The sequence below is a fragment of the Oncorhynchus clarkii genome, chromosome 9, assembly GCF_045791955.1.
Source record: "Oncorhynchus clarkii lewisi isolate Uvic-CL-2024 chromosome 9, UVic_Ocla_1.0, whole genome shotgun sequence".
NCBI lineage: Eukaryota > Metazoa > Chordata > Actinopteri > Salmoniformes > Salmonidae > Oncorhynchus > Oncorhynchus clarkii.
Genome location: NC_092155.1, coordinates 12,815,595 through 12,829,798, shown reverse-complemented (window position 1 = coordinate 12,829,798; position 14,204 = coordinate 12,815,595). Strand labels below are relative to the sequence as shown.

The 14,204-nt window shown below is 42.0% G+C and overlaps 1 protein-coding gene across 5 annotated transcripts in view; it reads left to right on the top strand.

Moving 5' to 3' along the window:
• Nucleotides 1-10,485, top strand: part of LOC139415901 (CD99 antigen-like protein 2) — a 30,536-nt gene extending 20,051 nt beyond the window's left edge. For 2 of the 5 annotated variants that reach the window (XM_071164058.1, XM_071164057.1), the window contains exons 6-11: nucleotides 886-948; nucleotides 2,066-2,137; nucleotides 2,446-2,490; nucleotides 2,619-2,738; nucleotides 2,928-2,993; nucleotides 5,442-9,156. In XM_071164058.1, the coding sequence (XP_071020159.1) occupies nucleotides 886-948; nucleotides 2,066-2,137; nucleotides 2,446-2,490; nucleotides 2,619-2,738; nucleotides 2,928-2,993; nucleotides 5,442-5,503 (428 nt within the window). In that variant the 3' untranslated portion in view covers nucleotides 5,504-9,156. Of the gene's footprint in view, nucleotides 1-885; nucleotides 949-2,065; nucleotides 2,138-2,445; nucleotides 2,491-2,618; nucleotides 2,739-2,927; nucleotides 2,994-5,441 lie in introns of all 5 variants that reach the window. The other 3 variants (XR_011635035.1, XR_011635036.1, XM_071164060.1) reach the window with 3 other exon arrangements.
• The last annotated feature ends 3,719 nt before the right edge of the window (nucleotides 10,486-14,204 follow it).

Here is a 14,204-nt window from a genome sequence, read left to right as displayed (position 1 = left end):
GTAGGTATGGTATACATATTGTAGTGGAGCAGCAGTAGGTATTATGGTATACATATTGTAGTGGAGCAGCAGTAGGTATTATGGTATACATATTGTAGTGGAGCAGCAGTATGTATTATGGTATACATATTGTAGTGGAGCAGCAGTAGGTATGGTATACATATTGTAGTGGAGCAGCAGTAGGTATTATGGTATACATATTGTAGTGGAGCAGCAGTAGGTATGGTATACATATTGTAGTGGAGCAGCAGTAGGTATTATGGTATACATATTGTAGTGGAGCAGCAGTAGGTATTATGGTATACATATTGTAGTGGAGCAGCAGTAGGTATTATGGTATACATATTGTAGTGGAGCAGCAGTAGGTATTATGGTATACATATTGTAGTGGAGCAGCAGTAGGTATTATGGTATACATATTGTAGTGGAGCAGCAGTAGGTATTATGGTATACATATTGTAGTGGAGCAGCAGTAGGTATGGTATACATATTGTAGTGGAGCAGCAGTAGATAGCTGGTGTAGAAAACTGTAGCAGTTGTAGTAGAGTAGCAAATACTAGGAATAGCAGTCATAGTAATAGGCTGTAGTATTAGTGTATTAGGTTTGATAGTCTGTATACTACAGTCACAGTAGTAGAATGGTAATATAGTATTAGTGAATTAGGGTTTGATAGTCTGTATACTATAGTCACAGTAGTATTATAGTACAGTGGTGGTATAGTATTAGTATATTAGGGTTTGATAGTCTTTCTACTACAGTGGTATTATAGTATTTTGGTTTGATAGTCTGTATATTGCAGTAGTAGTAGTAGTAGTGTGTTCCTATCATAGTAACACTATATTAGCCTAGTATCAGAGGGTTGATGTGGTGTCATGTCTCGTCAGATAAAGGTATTGGAGGCGGAGGCAGGGGAGACAGAGCCCCCAGCAACAGAGGAGGGAACGGGGGTAAGAACCCTGCCTGACCTACCCAACCTGACCCTAACCTACCTGGTCAACCTGGATAAACTAAACCATGCCTGTCTACTGGGCCTACCCAAATCAACCCTAACCGGCCTGTCTACTGGGCTGGGGACCAGCTTTCTGCTCTGTTCTTGGATAATACCTAGTTCTATTTAACAGCATCCCTCTCTTTTAATATCCAATCTCTGTCCTTCTTTATATCACTCTATATTTGATCTATGTGTAAATGTGTAGAATTGCAGGAAATAAGCTTTAAAATATAAATATTTTCAGCCTCATGGTGTACTGTGTGTGTACTTTGCACAAAGCATAGCTGATGGTCTATATCCTCACTCTATCCTGTTAATGTGGTGATAATATCTGGCAACCCTGATCCTTCTCTTTCTCCTTCCTGAATGACATCTGGCAACCCCGATCCTTCTCTTTCTCCTTCCTGAATGACATCTGGCAACCCCGATCCTTCTCTTTCTCCTTCCTGAATGACATCTGGCAACCCCGATCCTTCTCTTTCTCCTTCCTGAATGACATCTGGCAACCCCGATCCTTCTCTTTCTCCGTCCTGAATGACATCTGGCAACCCTGATCCTTCTCTTTCTCCTTCCTGAATGACATCTGGCAACCCCGATCCTTCTCTTTCTCCTTCCTGAATGACATCTGGCAACCCCGATCCTTCTCTTTCTCCTTCCTGAATGACATCTGGCAACCCTGATCCTTCTCTTTCTCCTTATTATATCTTTACACTAGAAGACCAGCGCTTGTCCTCTATATACTGTGACTGACTCCCTCGTCTACTGAATTTTCTCCTCTTTCTGGAGACCTTACTTTAGGGATGTTGGCTGTGTTTAAGCGGGGGGCGTCCCTGGCTTGGAGCCTGTCAAGTTAGGGTTGGGGACGTTGGCTGTGTTTGAGCGGGGGCCGTCCCTGGCTTGGAGCCTGGCAGGTTGGGGACGTTGGCTGTGTTTGAGCGGTGGCCGTCCCTGGCTTGGAGCCTGTCAAGTTAGGGTTGGGGACGTTGGCTGTGTTTGTGCGGGGTCCGTCCCTGGCTTGGAGCCTGGTGTGTCAGGTTAGGGTTGCCAGTTAATGCTGATTCTATATCCCTTAGGTGGATCTTTCTCAGATGATGATCTGCTTGACGTTGGGAAAGACGACACCTACAACCCTGACAAAGGCAAAGGTAATGGATGATCTTAAAAAGGGGAAATTATTAGATAAACAAACATAATAAAAGAGCGTGAGAACAGTCTTCTGAGTTCAGACATTTACCAATGCTTGTTTTTTAAAAATGAAGATACTCACTCTGTTTAAATCCTACTTAAAGGTAAATGTCTTGTTTTAGTTGGACAAATACGTAAACAGTGTTTACATCTGGGTAGGTAGTTAATATTTTCAATCAGGACACAGGGGCCTTTATTAAATGCATTTACATTGATTGCACATTATTATAGAATGTAACTGACCTACTGACATGCATCATTCCTGTAGGTGGACATGGTGGAGGCCAGTCTGCCGCCGATGACAACAACCTTGGTATGACGACAACAACAATATTTTTATGAAACAACAGGTTATGCATGGCAAAGGTCTGTGTCTAATATTGATTATTGGCTGTCGATTATTGACTATTGATTACACCTCTGTGTTCCTCTGTGCTCCAGACACCATGGCTGAGACCGGAACCATCGCCGGGATCATCAGTGCCATAGGCTTGGCGCTGGTTGGCGCGGTCACCAGCTACGTCTCCTACCAGAAGAAGAAGCTCTGCTTCAGCATACAGCGTAAGAAGCCAGATGGGGTTGACGTAATCTGACGTAATCTGTGATCTAGATCTTGTGGTATAATGTGGATATGATTCTATATAGTTTTGATAACGGTGTAATGATTACCTGGGATTACAGTAATCTATAATCAGATAATCGTATCTAGATACATTCTCAGATTTACCAGACTGCTGTGTCCTGTTACAGAGAGCCTGAATGCAGACCTGGTGAAGACTGATAACCCAGACGCTGTGGTGGCCACAGAACCACAAGGTAACCACCAAACCACCCATACAGGTCCTATCTCCAGTGAATTTGGAAAGTATTCAGACCCCTTGACTTTTTCCACATTTTGTTACGTTACAGCCTTTATTCTAAAATGGATTCAATAGTTTACCCCCCCTCATTAATCTACACACAATAACCCATAATGGCAAAGCAAAAATAGTTTTGGGGGAATTTTTGCAAATGTATAATTTATTTTGTTTGTTGAAATATCACATTTACATAAGTATTCAGACCCTTTACTCAGTACTTAGTTGAAGCACCTTTGGCAGTGATTACAGCCTCAAGTCTTCTTGGGTATGACAATACAAGCTTGGCACACCTGTATTTGGGGACTTTCTCCCATTCTTCTCTGCAGATCGTCTCAAACTCTGTCAGGTTGGACGGGGAGCGTCACTGCACAGCTATTTTCAGGTCTCTCGAGAGATGTTTGATCAGGTTCAAGTCCGGGCTCTGGCTGGGCCACTCAAGGACATTTAGAGACTTGTCCTGAAGCCACTCCTGCGTTGTCTTGGCTGTGTGCTTAGGGTCGTTGTCCTGGTGAAAGGTGAACCTTCACCCCAGTCTGAGATCCTGAGCGCTCTTGAGCAACTTTTCATCAAGGATCTCACTGTACATTGCTCCGTTCATCTTTCCTTTGATCCTGACTAGTCTCCCAGTCCCTGCATCTGAAAAACATCCCCACAGCATGATGCTGCCACCAACATGCTTCACCACAGGGATGGTGACAGGTTTCCTCCAGACATGACATTTTGCATCCAGGCCGAATAGTTCAGTCTTGGTTTCATTTGACCAGAAAATCTTGTTTCTCATGGTATGAGAGTCCTTTAGGTGCCTTTTGGCAAACTCCAAGCGGGCTGTCATGTGTCTTTTACTGAGGAATGGCTTCCATCTGGCAGCTCTATCATAAAGGCCTGATTAGTGGAGTGCTGCAGAGATGGTTGTCCTTCTGGAAGGTTCTCCCATCTCCACAGAGGAACTCTGGAGCTCTGTCAGAGTGACCATCAAATTCTTGGTCACCTCCTTGACCAAGGCCCTTCTCCACTGATTGCTCAGTTTGGCTGGGTGGCCAGCTCTAGGAAGAGTCTTGGTGGAGGCCACTGTGTTCTTGGGGACCTTCAATGCTGGATGAATGTTTTGGTACCCTTCCCCAGATCTATTCCTTAACACAATCCTGTCTCGGAGCTCTATGGACAATTCCTTTGACCGTGGTTTTTGCTCTGATATGCACTGTCAACTGTGGGACCTTATACAGACAGGTGTGTGCCTTTCCAAATCATGTCCCAATCAATGGAATTTACCACAGGTGGACTCCAATCAAGTTGTAGAAACATCTCAAGGATGATCAATGGAAACAGGATGCACCTGAGCTCAATATGGTGTCTCATAGCAAAGGGTCTGAATAGTTATTCACATAAGGTATTTCTGTTTTCATTTGCAAACATAAAAAAAAAACTGTTTTCGCTTTTTCATTATGGGGTATTATGTGTAGATTGAGTAAAAACATTTATTTCATCCATTTTAGAACAAGGCTGTAACGTAACAAAATGTGTAAAAAGAGAAGGGTCTGCTATCCTATCTGTGTGAGATTCAGATAATGAAGTTATTTGTTTCATCTGTTTGGATGAAGATTAATGTAGAGAACGTCTGTTCTCTGCTGCATTGATGGTACTGCAGTGTTGTTGGAGTGAAATATGAAACATTATTCTCTCCAGTTAAAGGGGTCTGTCAGGGAAAGAGAGAGAGGAGGAGACTGAAGAGAGGGAGAGAGAAGGGGAGAGAAGGGGGAAGAGAGGGAGGGAATGGGATTGATGAGAGGTGAGAGGAAGAGGGGGGAAGGAAGAGCAGGATGGAGTGGGCGAAAGAGATGAGGGAGGGAGAAGGTGCGGGAAGAAAGGAAGTGGGAGAGGGGGAGGAACTAATGTTTGGTGAAGAGGAAAAGTCATCTCCACAACCAACACCTCTCTCATGGAAAAGTAGTCTCCACGACCAACACCTCTCTCCTGATGGAAAAGTAGTCTCCACGACCAACACCTCTCTCATGGAAAAGTAGTCTCCACGACCAACACCTCTCTCCTCATGGAAAAGTAGTCTCCACGACCAACACCTCTCTCCTCATGGAAAAGTCGTCTCCACGACCAACACCTCTCTCCTCATGGAAAAGTCGTCTCCACGACCAACACCTCTCTCCTCATGGAAAAGTCATCTTTGTGGCTATGTTTAGTCTTTTGTACTTTACTTCAAATGAAGTAGATTTGATTAGAGTAGATTAAATTCCCTTCCATTGAAAATTGCCATAAGGCTGATTTCTAGTTGTAAAAGGTTTATGAAGGCATTATTAAGCTTTAGAAGTTGCAGTTTGTTGAAAGTGTGATCAGGTTTATTACCGTCAGTTTAACCTCCTCTCCTCTCCTCTCCTCTCCTCTCTGTCTCTAGTTCAACAGACTCTTCTGGAGCCCCCCAACGCTGAGCCTCCTAGTCAGGATAACACTGTCTAATATCCCGTCCGTCCGGCCTCATCCCCCAACGCTGAGCCTCCTAGTCAGGATAACACTGTCTAATATCCCACCCGTCCGTCTGGCCTCGTCCCCCAACCTACACACACACCTGCACACACACGAAGAGGGTGTGACAACACACACTTACACGCCCTCACATTGGGGAATATCCCCCCCCACCTCATACGCCAACACACACTCACCACTTTTGAAGGATAGTTCCATCCCCGTTATACCTTAAGAATTGTAGATAGATGGTGATCAGCAAACTCTGTCTGAAATGTAGAGTTCCACTGACAGCCATGTTGACGCCACCAAGTTCCATGTCATTCTAGAATCTTAATGTCATTGTAGAGTGGGAATGGTATTGTGACATCACTATGGTTCGCCGACCTCTGTAGACCTACCCCCGCCACACTGTGTGTACATATCATTTAATTTATTTGAACTGTTTTAAACACCACTAATATGCCTGTTTACAATTTGATTATGAAGGAATGGTAGCCTAATCCTAGATCAGTTTTTATTTGACAATGGTAGTCAGAGGATTTGCTATACTTAAGCACATACAGATCCTGGACCAGGCTTTCATCTTGGTATTTCCTGAAAGATAGTGTGGTACATAGTATAACCCACATTCTTTCCCCCTAACTCTGTTATCCAATCAAAAATCTTAACCAAATAATTACCCCCCCATTCCCCCCTAGTACATATATCCCCCCCATTCCCCCCTAGTACATATATCCCCCTCATTCCCCCCTAGTACATATATCCCCCCCATTCCCCCCTAGTACATATATCCCCCCCATTCCCCCCTAGTACATATATCCCCCCCATTCCCCCCTAGTACATATATCCCCCTCATTCCCCCCTAGTACATATATCCCCCTCATTCCCCCCTAGTACATATATCCCCCCCATTCCCCCCTAGTACATATATCCCCCTCATTCCCCCCTAGTACATATATCCCCCTCATGTGATTTTTCTACCATTTCTACCTTCATGTTATTGTCCTAAAGAAACAGAGTTTTGCAGTGGTTTCTTCCATACGTTAATGTTTAGAAGCTGCATTTTTATAGCCTGGTTGTCAGTCTGTTTGTGCTTTCTTGCCAACTCCTTATCACTCATTGTAATGGCAGTCGTATGTACTGCATGACGATGACAGAAATATAATTGATTAGAGCACAACCAGATCTGGGAACCAGGCTAGCACTTTTATAGGGTTCATTTTAGGATGTTTTATTTTTTTATGAAGCGATGTTCATTTGAAGAACTCAATTACTTACTTACTCTGCAGAGCTGCTGCGTAAATGTCCATGATGCGATTTGCCTTTGTTTTAAGAAACTGAAGAGAATATAAGCTCTTTTCCAATATCCATACTAGCATACTACTTAGGGAACAAACCCGTGTATTGGGTCCTAGCATTCTAAGTAGTATGCTAGGATGGACATTGGAGCACACTCAAAGGCTCTGTTCCATTAGCCACACTAGTGTACTGCTTAGTGAACTTGGCGTGCATTCTAAGTAGTATGCTAGTATGAATATTGGGAGTGTAGCCTTTAATTCCACTTGTGTGGAAAATGGGAATGTGATGAAGATACACAATGTATAAAGACTAGTTAGTATCTGTTTTGTCTTATTGAGATAATGCCTGTGCTAGAGAAAGTGAAGTAAACGTGAAATCGAAGCCTAGTCGAACTTAAAACTTCTTGATATTGAAGTAACGTAACGGTTGCGTCCCAGACTGCATTGCATCAACCAACGGTTGCGTGTCACGTCAGCGAGTGCGTAGCCGGGCATCAGATTGCTATATCAATGAGTTGTTTAGCAGATATGGAACAGAATTACACACCTATCCAGGCGTTGTGACTTCTGGCAAGCTTCTGCAATGTAGTCATCCTGGAACGTGCCCAGTGGTTCTGTAGACTGGACATTTGTTTGACTGGACAAGGCTATACATAGACTTGTGAAGTTCTTCAGATTGAGCTATTTGCTATATGATATCAGAGTTAGTTCATCTCTGTGATTTGGATAGTGTTTATACTAGCTGTTGCTTGTTGTTAGGAAAGGTCGAGGTGAATTACATTTCAATTCACTTTAGTTCATTCAAGAAGCGAATTCAAATTCCATGTCAAGAATTTAGAAAATCTTTAATTAAAAAATAAATGGCACATTTCAATTTGATTTTGAATTTAAAATCACTCCTTTTGTATTGAATGATTTGAAATGGAATTGGCCCGAATCCTGATTAGGAGACTAGTAAGTGGAAAGTGAAGCTTGTAAATTGCAGCGTGAGCATATTTCTGTGTTTTTACTATTTAATTGTTGTATGATCCGTATTCCTTGATATTACGGTGTATCTTAATGATCTATACACTCGTTCCTAAGTGTGTTTTTATTCAAATTGTTTCCGTCTCTGCTCCCCCACTCTTTCTAAACTAACGTTGTTTACTAGAGTGGCTTTTGTCTTAACTACTTAGCTGAACTTATCTAAATATTGTTTTAGATATAGAAGGTTTCCAAGTGATTTTATTCCAGATAACAAAACAAACCTTTTTAGGGCAGATACTGAAATGACAACCTCTTCCCTTTGTAGTGCACTATTTTATTCTATATAGGGAATAGGGTGTGATTTGGGATGCACTCCCACTGGAACCTGCGCCCTGTTCTGTTCGGCTCCCTTGTTGCCTTGGAAACGCAGCTCTAGAACCACTCCTCCTGTGAGGTTGAGGCGCTCTCCCAACCTGCGTATACTCTCCGCCTTTAACAACTGCACCAGGATCAGTTACTATCTTACTTATAATGGATAAGATAAAGATTTAGGTTGGAGGAACTGTTGTTAACCCTTTGATAAATAAGGACAGAACATTCCATCCTTTGTCAATCGTTCTTATTAATTCTAGCCGTTGACATCATGAAGGACCGTAGCATTCCGGGATAGGACAATAGAACTGTCCAGAACTTCCACTCTACAAAGGGTTAATAACTGTTAGTCAACATTCTCCTCTCCTGTCATCCAGATGCAGGTGCTGCAGTACTGATGGTGCTTCTCTCTATGCCTTATAACCTGCTGGCTCCCGCAATACTAAACACACAGAACTAAAACCAATAGAATGGAATGTTCAATGAGTAGAATTCAGATTCTATTAGTGCTTTTCTCAGTGTTCTACACATGAAACAGTGTGGGAACCACCAACCAAATATCAGTGGTTTGAGGGCCTGTGTCCATTCTATACGTTGTCTTTCTATGGCTAAAAAACACCTCCCGTGACAGAGCTGTGCTCACACAAAAGAAACAATGAATGTTAAACAAATGTACTCTTTCTCTAAATCAGTTGCGATAGCGATCGCTCGTAGCAAATGTTCTTAAAACCCACCAAAGATATGTTGAATTGCTGATTTTAAGATTGGACAATATTGGACCTTGGTGTTGTGCTTTGGGTTGAATGTTTCACTCATTGACTGGCACTAAACAGAGTAGAGGAAGACACCCCTTCAAAATGTTTCAGAAGATTGCACGTGAGGTAGTTTTGGGCACAATCAAAAATAATGAAAACACATAAGTGAAGACCTTTGAATATGGACCAATTGAATGCTTACAAGTGTCTTCCTGTACGCTAGTAACATCACATAAAAATCTCAAAATAAAAATCACAGAAATTCCTTACAAATATTAACTTTTTTTAAACACGGAATCAGACTGTTAGAACTAAGAATCCCCCACGCCCTATCCTTAGAGACAAAGCTTGGTAGAAATGAGACAATTTGAAGAGCAGAGTTGTGTGAGTGAGACTTGCCTGTGTGATGAGTACCATCTTCTAGCACTATGGTTTGGAATGGTATTAAGGTGCCTCTTGGTTGCAGTATGGATCATTTGCCTGATTTTGAAAATTAGAGGTGTTTCGAAGATGTAAAAAAACTACTAGTTTATACAGTAGTATACAAGTCAGTGAACTAGGAGTTGCTGCATGCCCAATAGTTTGCAGTCTTAAGGCTTTGAGGTAGCCCTTTTGTTTACATGGTTTACGGTAACAGACATATCAGCAGTTGGATCCCCTTAAATCTTGGGTGCTCCTCTACTACACACATGACGGTAACGGGCTATAACAGAACTGTACAGAAATGAAAAGCATGTTTTTGGATATTTAGCTGTAGTCTTTGGAAGTTTTCCTCATTGGGTTATCATTGGGATGGCCTGGGTGCCAGTCTATTTCTGCTCTCTTGCCAACTCCTTATGGCTTGAAAATGATAGCAATGGAGTTGGCAAGTAACAAGAGCACAAACAGATTTGAGACTGGAGTGTAGTTGGACCAGAAGTAGTGGTTGGTGAATGTGAGGGTATTTATACACTGCCAGTAAAGTCTAGGATAAGAACATTATGTATTGGACTGTTATGTCAAGAGAAACCATTCATATGAGCCGATAAGTTCCAATCCAGCTCTGTTCAGAAGTAGTGCACTAGTATCTAGGGAATATGCTGTTATTTCAGACACCTCAGTTTGGTTTTCTGTGCAGAGATACTTCCCCTAAGATACGTTATGACATCAATGTCCCATCCTTCTTAATCCCGTTCTAGTGTGATGTCATCCAGTCCTTACACTAGCGTCACTCCAACCCCACTGACCAGTTAGAACACAGAGCTCTTATGACATGACAATGTACATTATGTATTCCGACTGTATTCAATTCAGATATGTAAACAGAATGGCCTTCTGCATGCATGGAATCCACGCCTGATTCACTAGTGCCTGTCAATTGACCCCCACACACACAATTTTACATGTATGCATATACACACAGTTAACAAAGGGCCACTGGCAACTTCTTATAATACTAAACAGACATGTAATGACATTCCTATACTGCTGCAGTTCTATACATCTATATTTCACTGCTGTCTCGCTCACTGGCAAATACATTGTGGAACGACGACATTCATACGATCAATGAAACCCAATAAAATTTGAAAAGAAACCAAAAGACTGTTTCTTTTCTTGTATCAGTGCAATGTAAGATGTTTTTATTTGCGATGAGTCGTGAAAAGCATATTAGATTAGTTTTGGTCACCCACAGAAGCACCAAGGCATAATGCTAACTGCTTGATATCTTAAGACGAGAGACAGGCATGTAAAATACACGAGGTAAAGGCTTAAAAATGTTTGAGATGAACACATTTACCACAGAATCGTTTAATGAAGGTGCAGCACAGTGTTGAGAACATTTTAAGCATGACATAGAAACCGTTATTGTTATAACCACTATAATACATGCATAATGTCAAAGGTAGGCTTAACCAATCAGTGAAAGGCATGTAAAACATGTAGGTTAATCTTACGGACTATTCAAGTTAGCTAATGGCGTCAACCAATGCAAAAACGTACCTATGTCCACATATGGGTATTTGATTCAATTGCCACTCAAATAATGAGCATATTTTTTTCTTTCTCCATAGTTGAGAAAAGGATGGTCAGTATTGTTATTTGGCTTAAAGGCCACAAGAGGGCCCTATGAGTTGAACATTACCAGTGACTACCATTACCATCTTGTTAGGCCTTGGAGAGTAAAAACCAAGGGAGCGACTTCGGTTTTAGAAGTGTGGGGGGGGGGGGGGGGGACGAACGACACCAACTCATTCAAGAGTTTCTTTATTTGAACTATCTTCTACAGAAGAATAGTGAAGACAAACTATGAATGAACACATATGGAATCATGTAGTAACCAAAAAGGTGTTATCAAAATATATTTTTAATTCTTCAAAGTAGCCACCCTTTGTCTTTGACAGCTTTGTACACTCTTGGCATTCTCTTAACCAGCTTCACCTGTAATGCTTTTCCAACAGTCTTGAAGGAGTTCCCACATATGCTGAGCTCTTGTTGGCTGCTTTTCCTTCACTCTGCTGTTCAACTCATCCCAAACGATCTCAATTGGGTTGAGGTCGGGTGATTGTGGAGGACAGGTAATCTGATGCAGCACTCTAGCACTCTCCTTGGTCAAATAGACCTTACACAGCCTGGAGGTGTTGTTATGATAGTCCCACTTAGCACAAACCAGATGGGATGGCGTATTGCTGCAGAATGCTGTGGTAGCCATGCTGGTTAAGTGTGCCTTGAATTCTAAATAAATCAGTTTCATCAGCAAAGCACCATCACTCCTCCTCCTCCATGCTTCACGATGGGAACCACACATGCAGAGATCATCTGCGTCTCACAAAGACAAGGCGGTTGGAACCAAAATCTCAAATTTGGACTCAAGACCAAAGGACAGATTTCCACAGGTCTAATGTCCATTGCTCATGTTTCTTTGTCCAAGCAAGTCTTTTCTTCTTATTGGTGTCCTTTAGTAGTGGTTTCTTTGCAGCAATTCAACCATGAAGGCCTGATTCACATCTCCTCTGAACAGTTGCTGTTGAGATGTGTATGTTACTTAAACTCTGAGGCTGGTAACTCTGGGTCTTCCTTTCCTGTGGCGGTCCTCATAAGAGCCAGTTTCATCATAGCAGAGGTAACTCTGGGTCTTCCTTTCCTGTGGTGGTCCTCATAAGAGCCAGTTTCATCATAGCAGAGGTAACTCTGGGTCTTCCTTTCCTGTGGCGGTCCTCATAAGAGCCAGTTTCATCATAGCAGAGGTAACTCTGGGTCTTCCTTTCCTGTGGTGGTCCTCATAAGAGCCAGTTTCATCATAGCGCTGATGCTTTTTGCGACTGCACTTGAAGAAACTTTCAAAGTTCTTGACTGGCCTTCATGTCTTAAAGTAATGATGGATTGTCATTTCACCAAATAGGGGTGATATACAGGAGATAGCACTACCTTGTCACAACAACAGTCTCAAACGCATTAAGGAAAAAAAAGTCCAGAAATTAACTTTTTACAAGGCACACCTGTTAATTGAAATGCATTCTAGGTGACTAACTCTTGAAGCTGGCTGAGAGAATGCCTTGACAGATTTGCACATTCTTGGCAAAGGGTTGCTACTTTGAAGAATCTCAAATCTATTTAGATTTGTTTATCACTTTTTTGGTTACTACATGATTCCATATGTGTTAATTCATAGTTTTTGTCTTCACTATTATTCTACAATGTAGAAAATAGTACAAATAAAGACAAACCTTTGAATGAGTAGGTGTCCAAACTTTGGCCTGGATAGCTAAATGTATATCTCCAGTACCAGTCGGATAAACACTCCAAACAGCCTACCCGACCGCTCAGAGGCGTCCGCATGGTCCTAAAGCACACTGGTTGTCTCATTTTGTATCACATTCAAATGACAAAGCTGGGGGGGGGGGGGGGCAAAAATGTCTATCCCAAGTGAAAGTTCCACCCCTGGTAAAAACACCAGTAGAAATGCACAATCTAATACAAAAGCACCACTGGGTAAAAGGTTCAAACACAAAACAAAGGATTTGGCATCAGCAGAGTAGAAGTAAATCACGTGGGGAAAAACAAACAAACATGGTTGCATTTACACAGGAAGTCTAAATCTGTTCAGATTTGTCAACTGAGCAAAAGATCAGAATTGCGCTGCCTGTGTAAACACAGCCTATGACCAATAACAGTGTGGATAAGCAACAAATACACATGGAATAGAAAGGCAAAGATGATATTTTTTTAAGAGTGCACAGACTTTGAATGGAACATGTTGATAGGAACACATGACAGGGTACATTACAAGGGAAGGACAGGAATAGGGGACACATATTACAAGGTACCAGTTATGGCACAGCTGGATAAGGTTAAGTAGTACATACAGAGCTCTTATTTAGGTTATGTCCCAAATGCCACCCTACATAGTGCACAGCTTTTGATCAGGCTAAATAGGGCACCATTTGGGATGTATCCTTAATGATCCACTTGATATAACATGCTTACTCGAATGTGTTTAAAAAAAAGTGCACTTGATATTTCAAATTTCTACACGTCGTCTATGAATTCAACTTCTAATATTGGAAACTGTCGTCAATTGTAAAGAGTACCATACTTTAGGTAGGTAGAAATGTTAGTTCAGTCTATTCATATGTTCTATGTTAAAATACACACCAAATACTATGGTGCTTATTTCATTACCTCATTTCTTTTCCCTTATTTTAAATACAACAACAAAAAGAATGAAACTTTGTTAACGTGTACCTCGTTTCTCAAGTTAAACTCTTTCTAGTTCTTTATGATAAAAACACGAAGTGAAAAAGTGATTTTAGGAATACAAAGAGGAACAAACAAGTGGTTACGTCTGTGTTCAGTTCTGTGTTGGGGACTGCATTCAGGTGTGTGTTCAGTTCTGGGACTGCATTCAGGTGTGTGTTCAGTTCTGTGTTGGGGACTGCATTCAGGTGTGTGTTGGGGACTGCATTCAGTTCTGTGTTGGGGACTGCATTCAGTTCTGTGTTGGGGACTGCATTCAGTTCTGTGTTGGGGACTGCATTCAGTTCTGTGTTCAGTTCTGTGTTGGGGACTGCATTCAGGTCTGTGTTCAGTTCTGTGTTGGGGACTGCATTCAGGTCTGTGTTCAGTTCTGTGTTGGGGACTGCATTCAGTTCTGTGTTGGGGACTGCATTCAGTTCTGTGTTGGGGACTGCATTCAGGTGTGTGTTCAGTTCTGTGTTGGGGACTGCATTCAGGTGTGTGTTCAGTTCTGTGTTGGGGACTGCATTCAGGTGTGTGTTCAGTTCTGTGTTGGGGACTGCATTCAGGTGTGTGTTCAGTTCT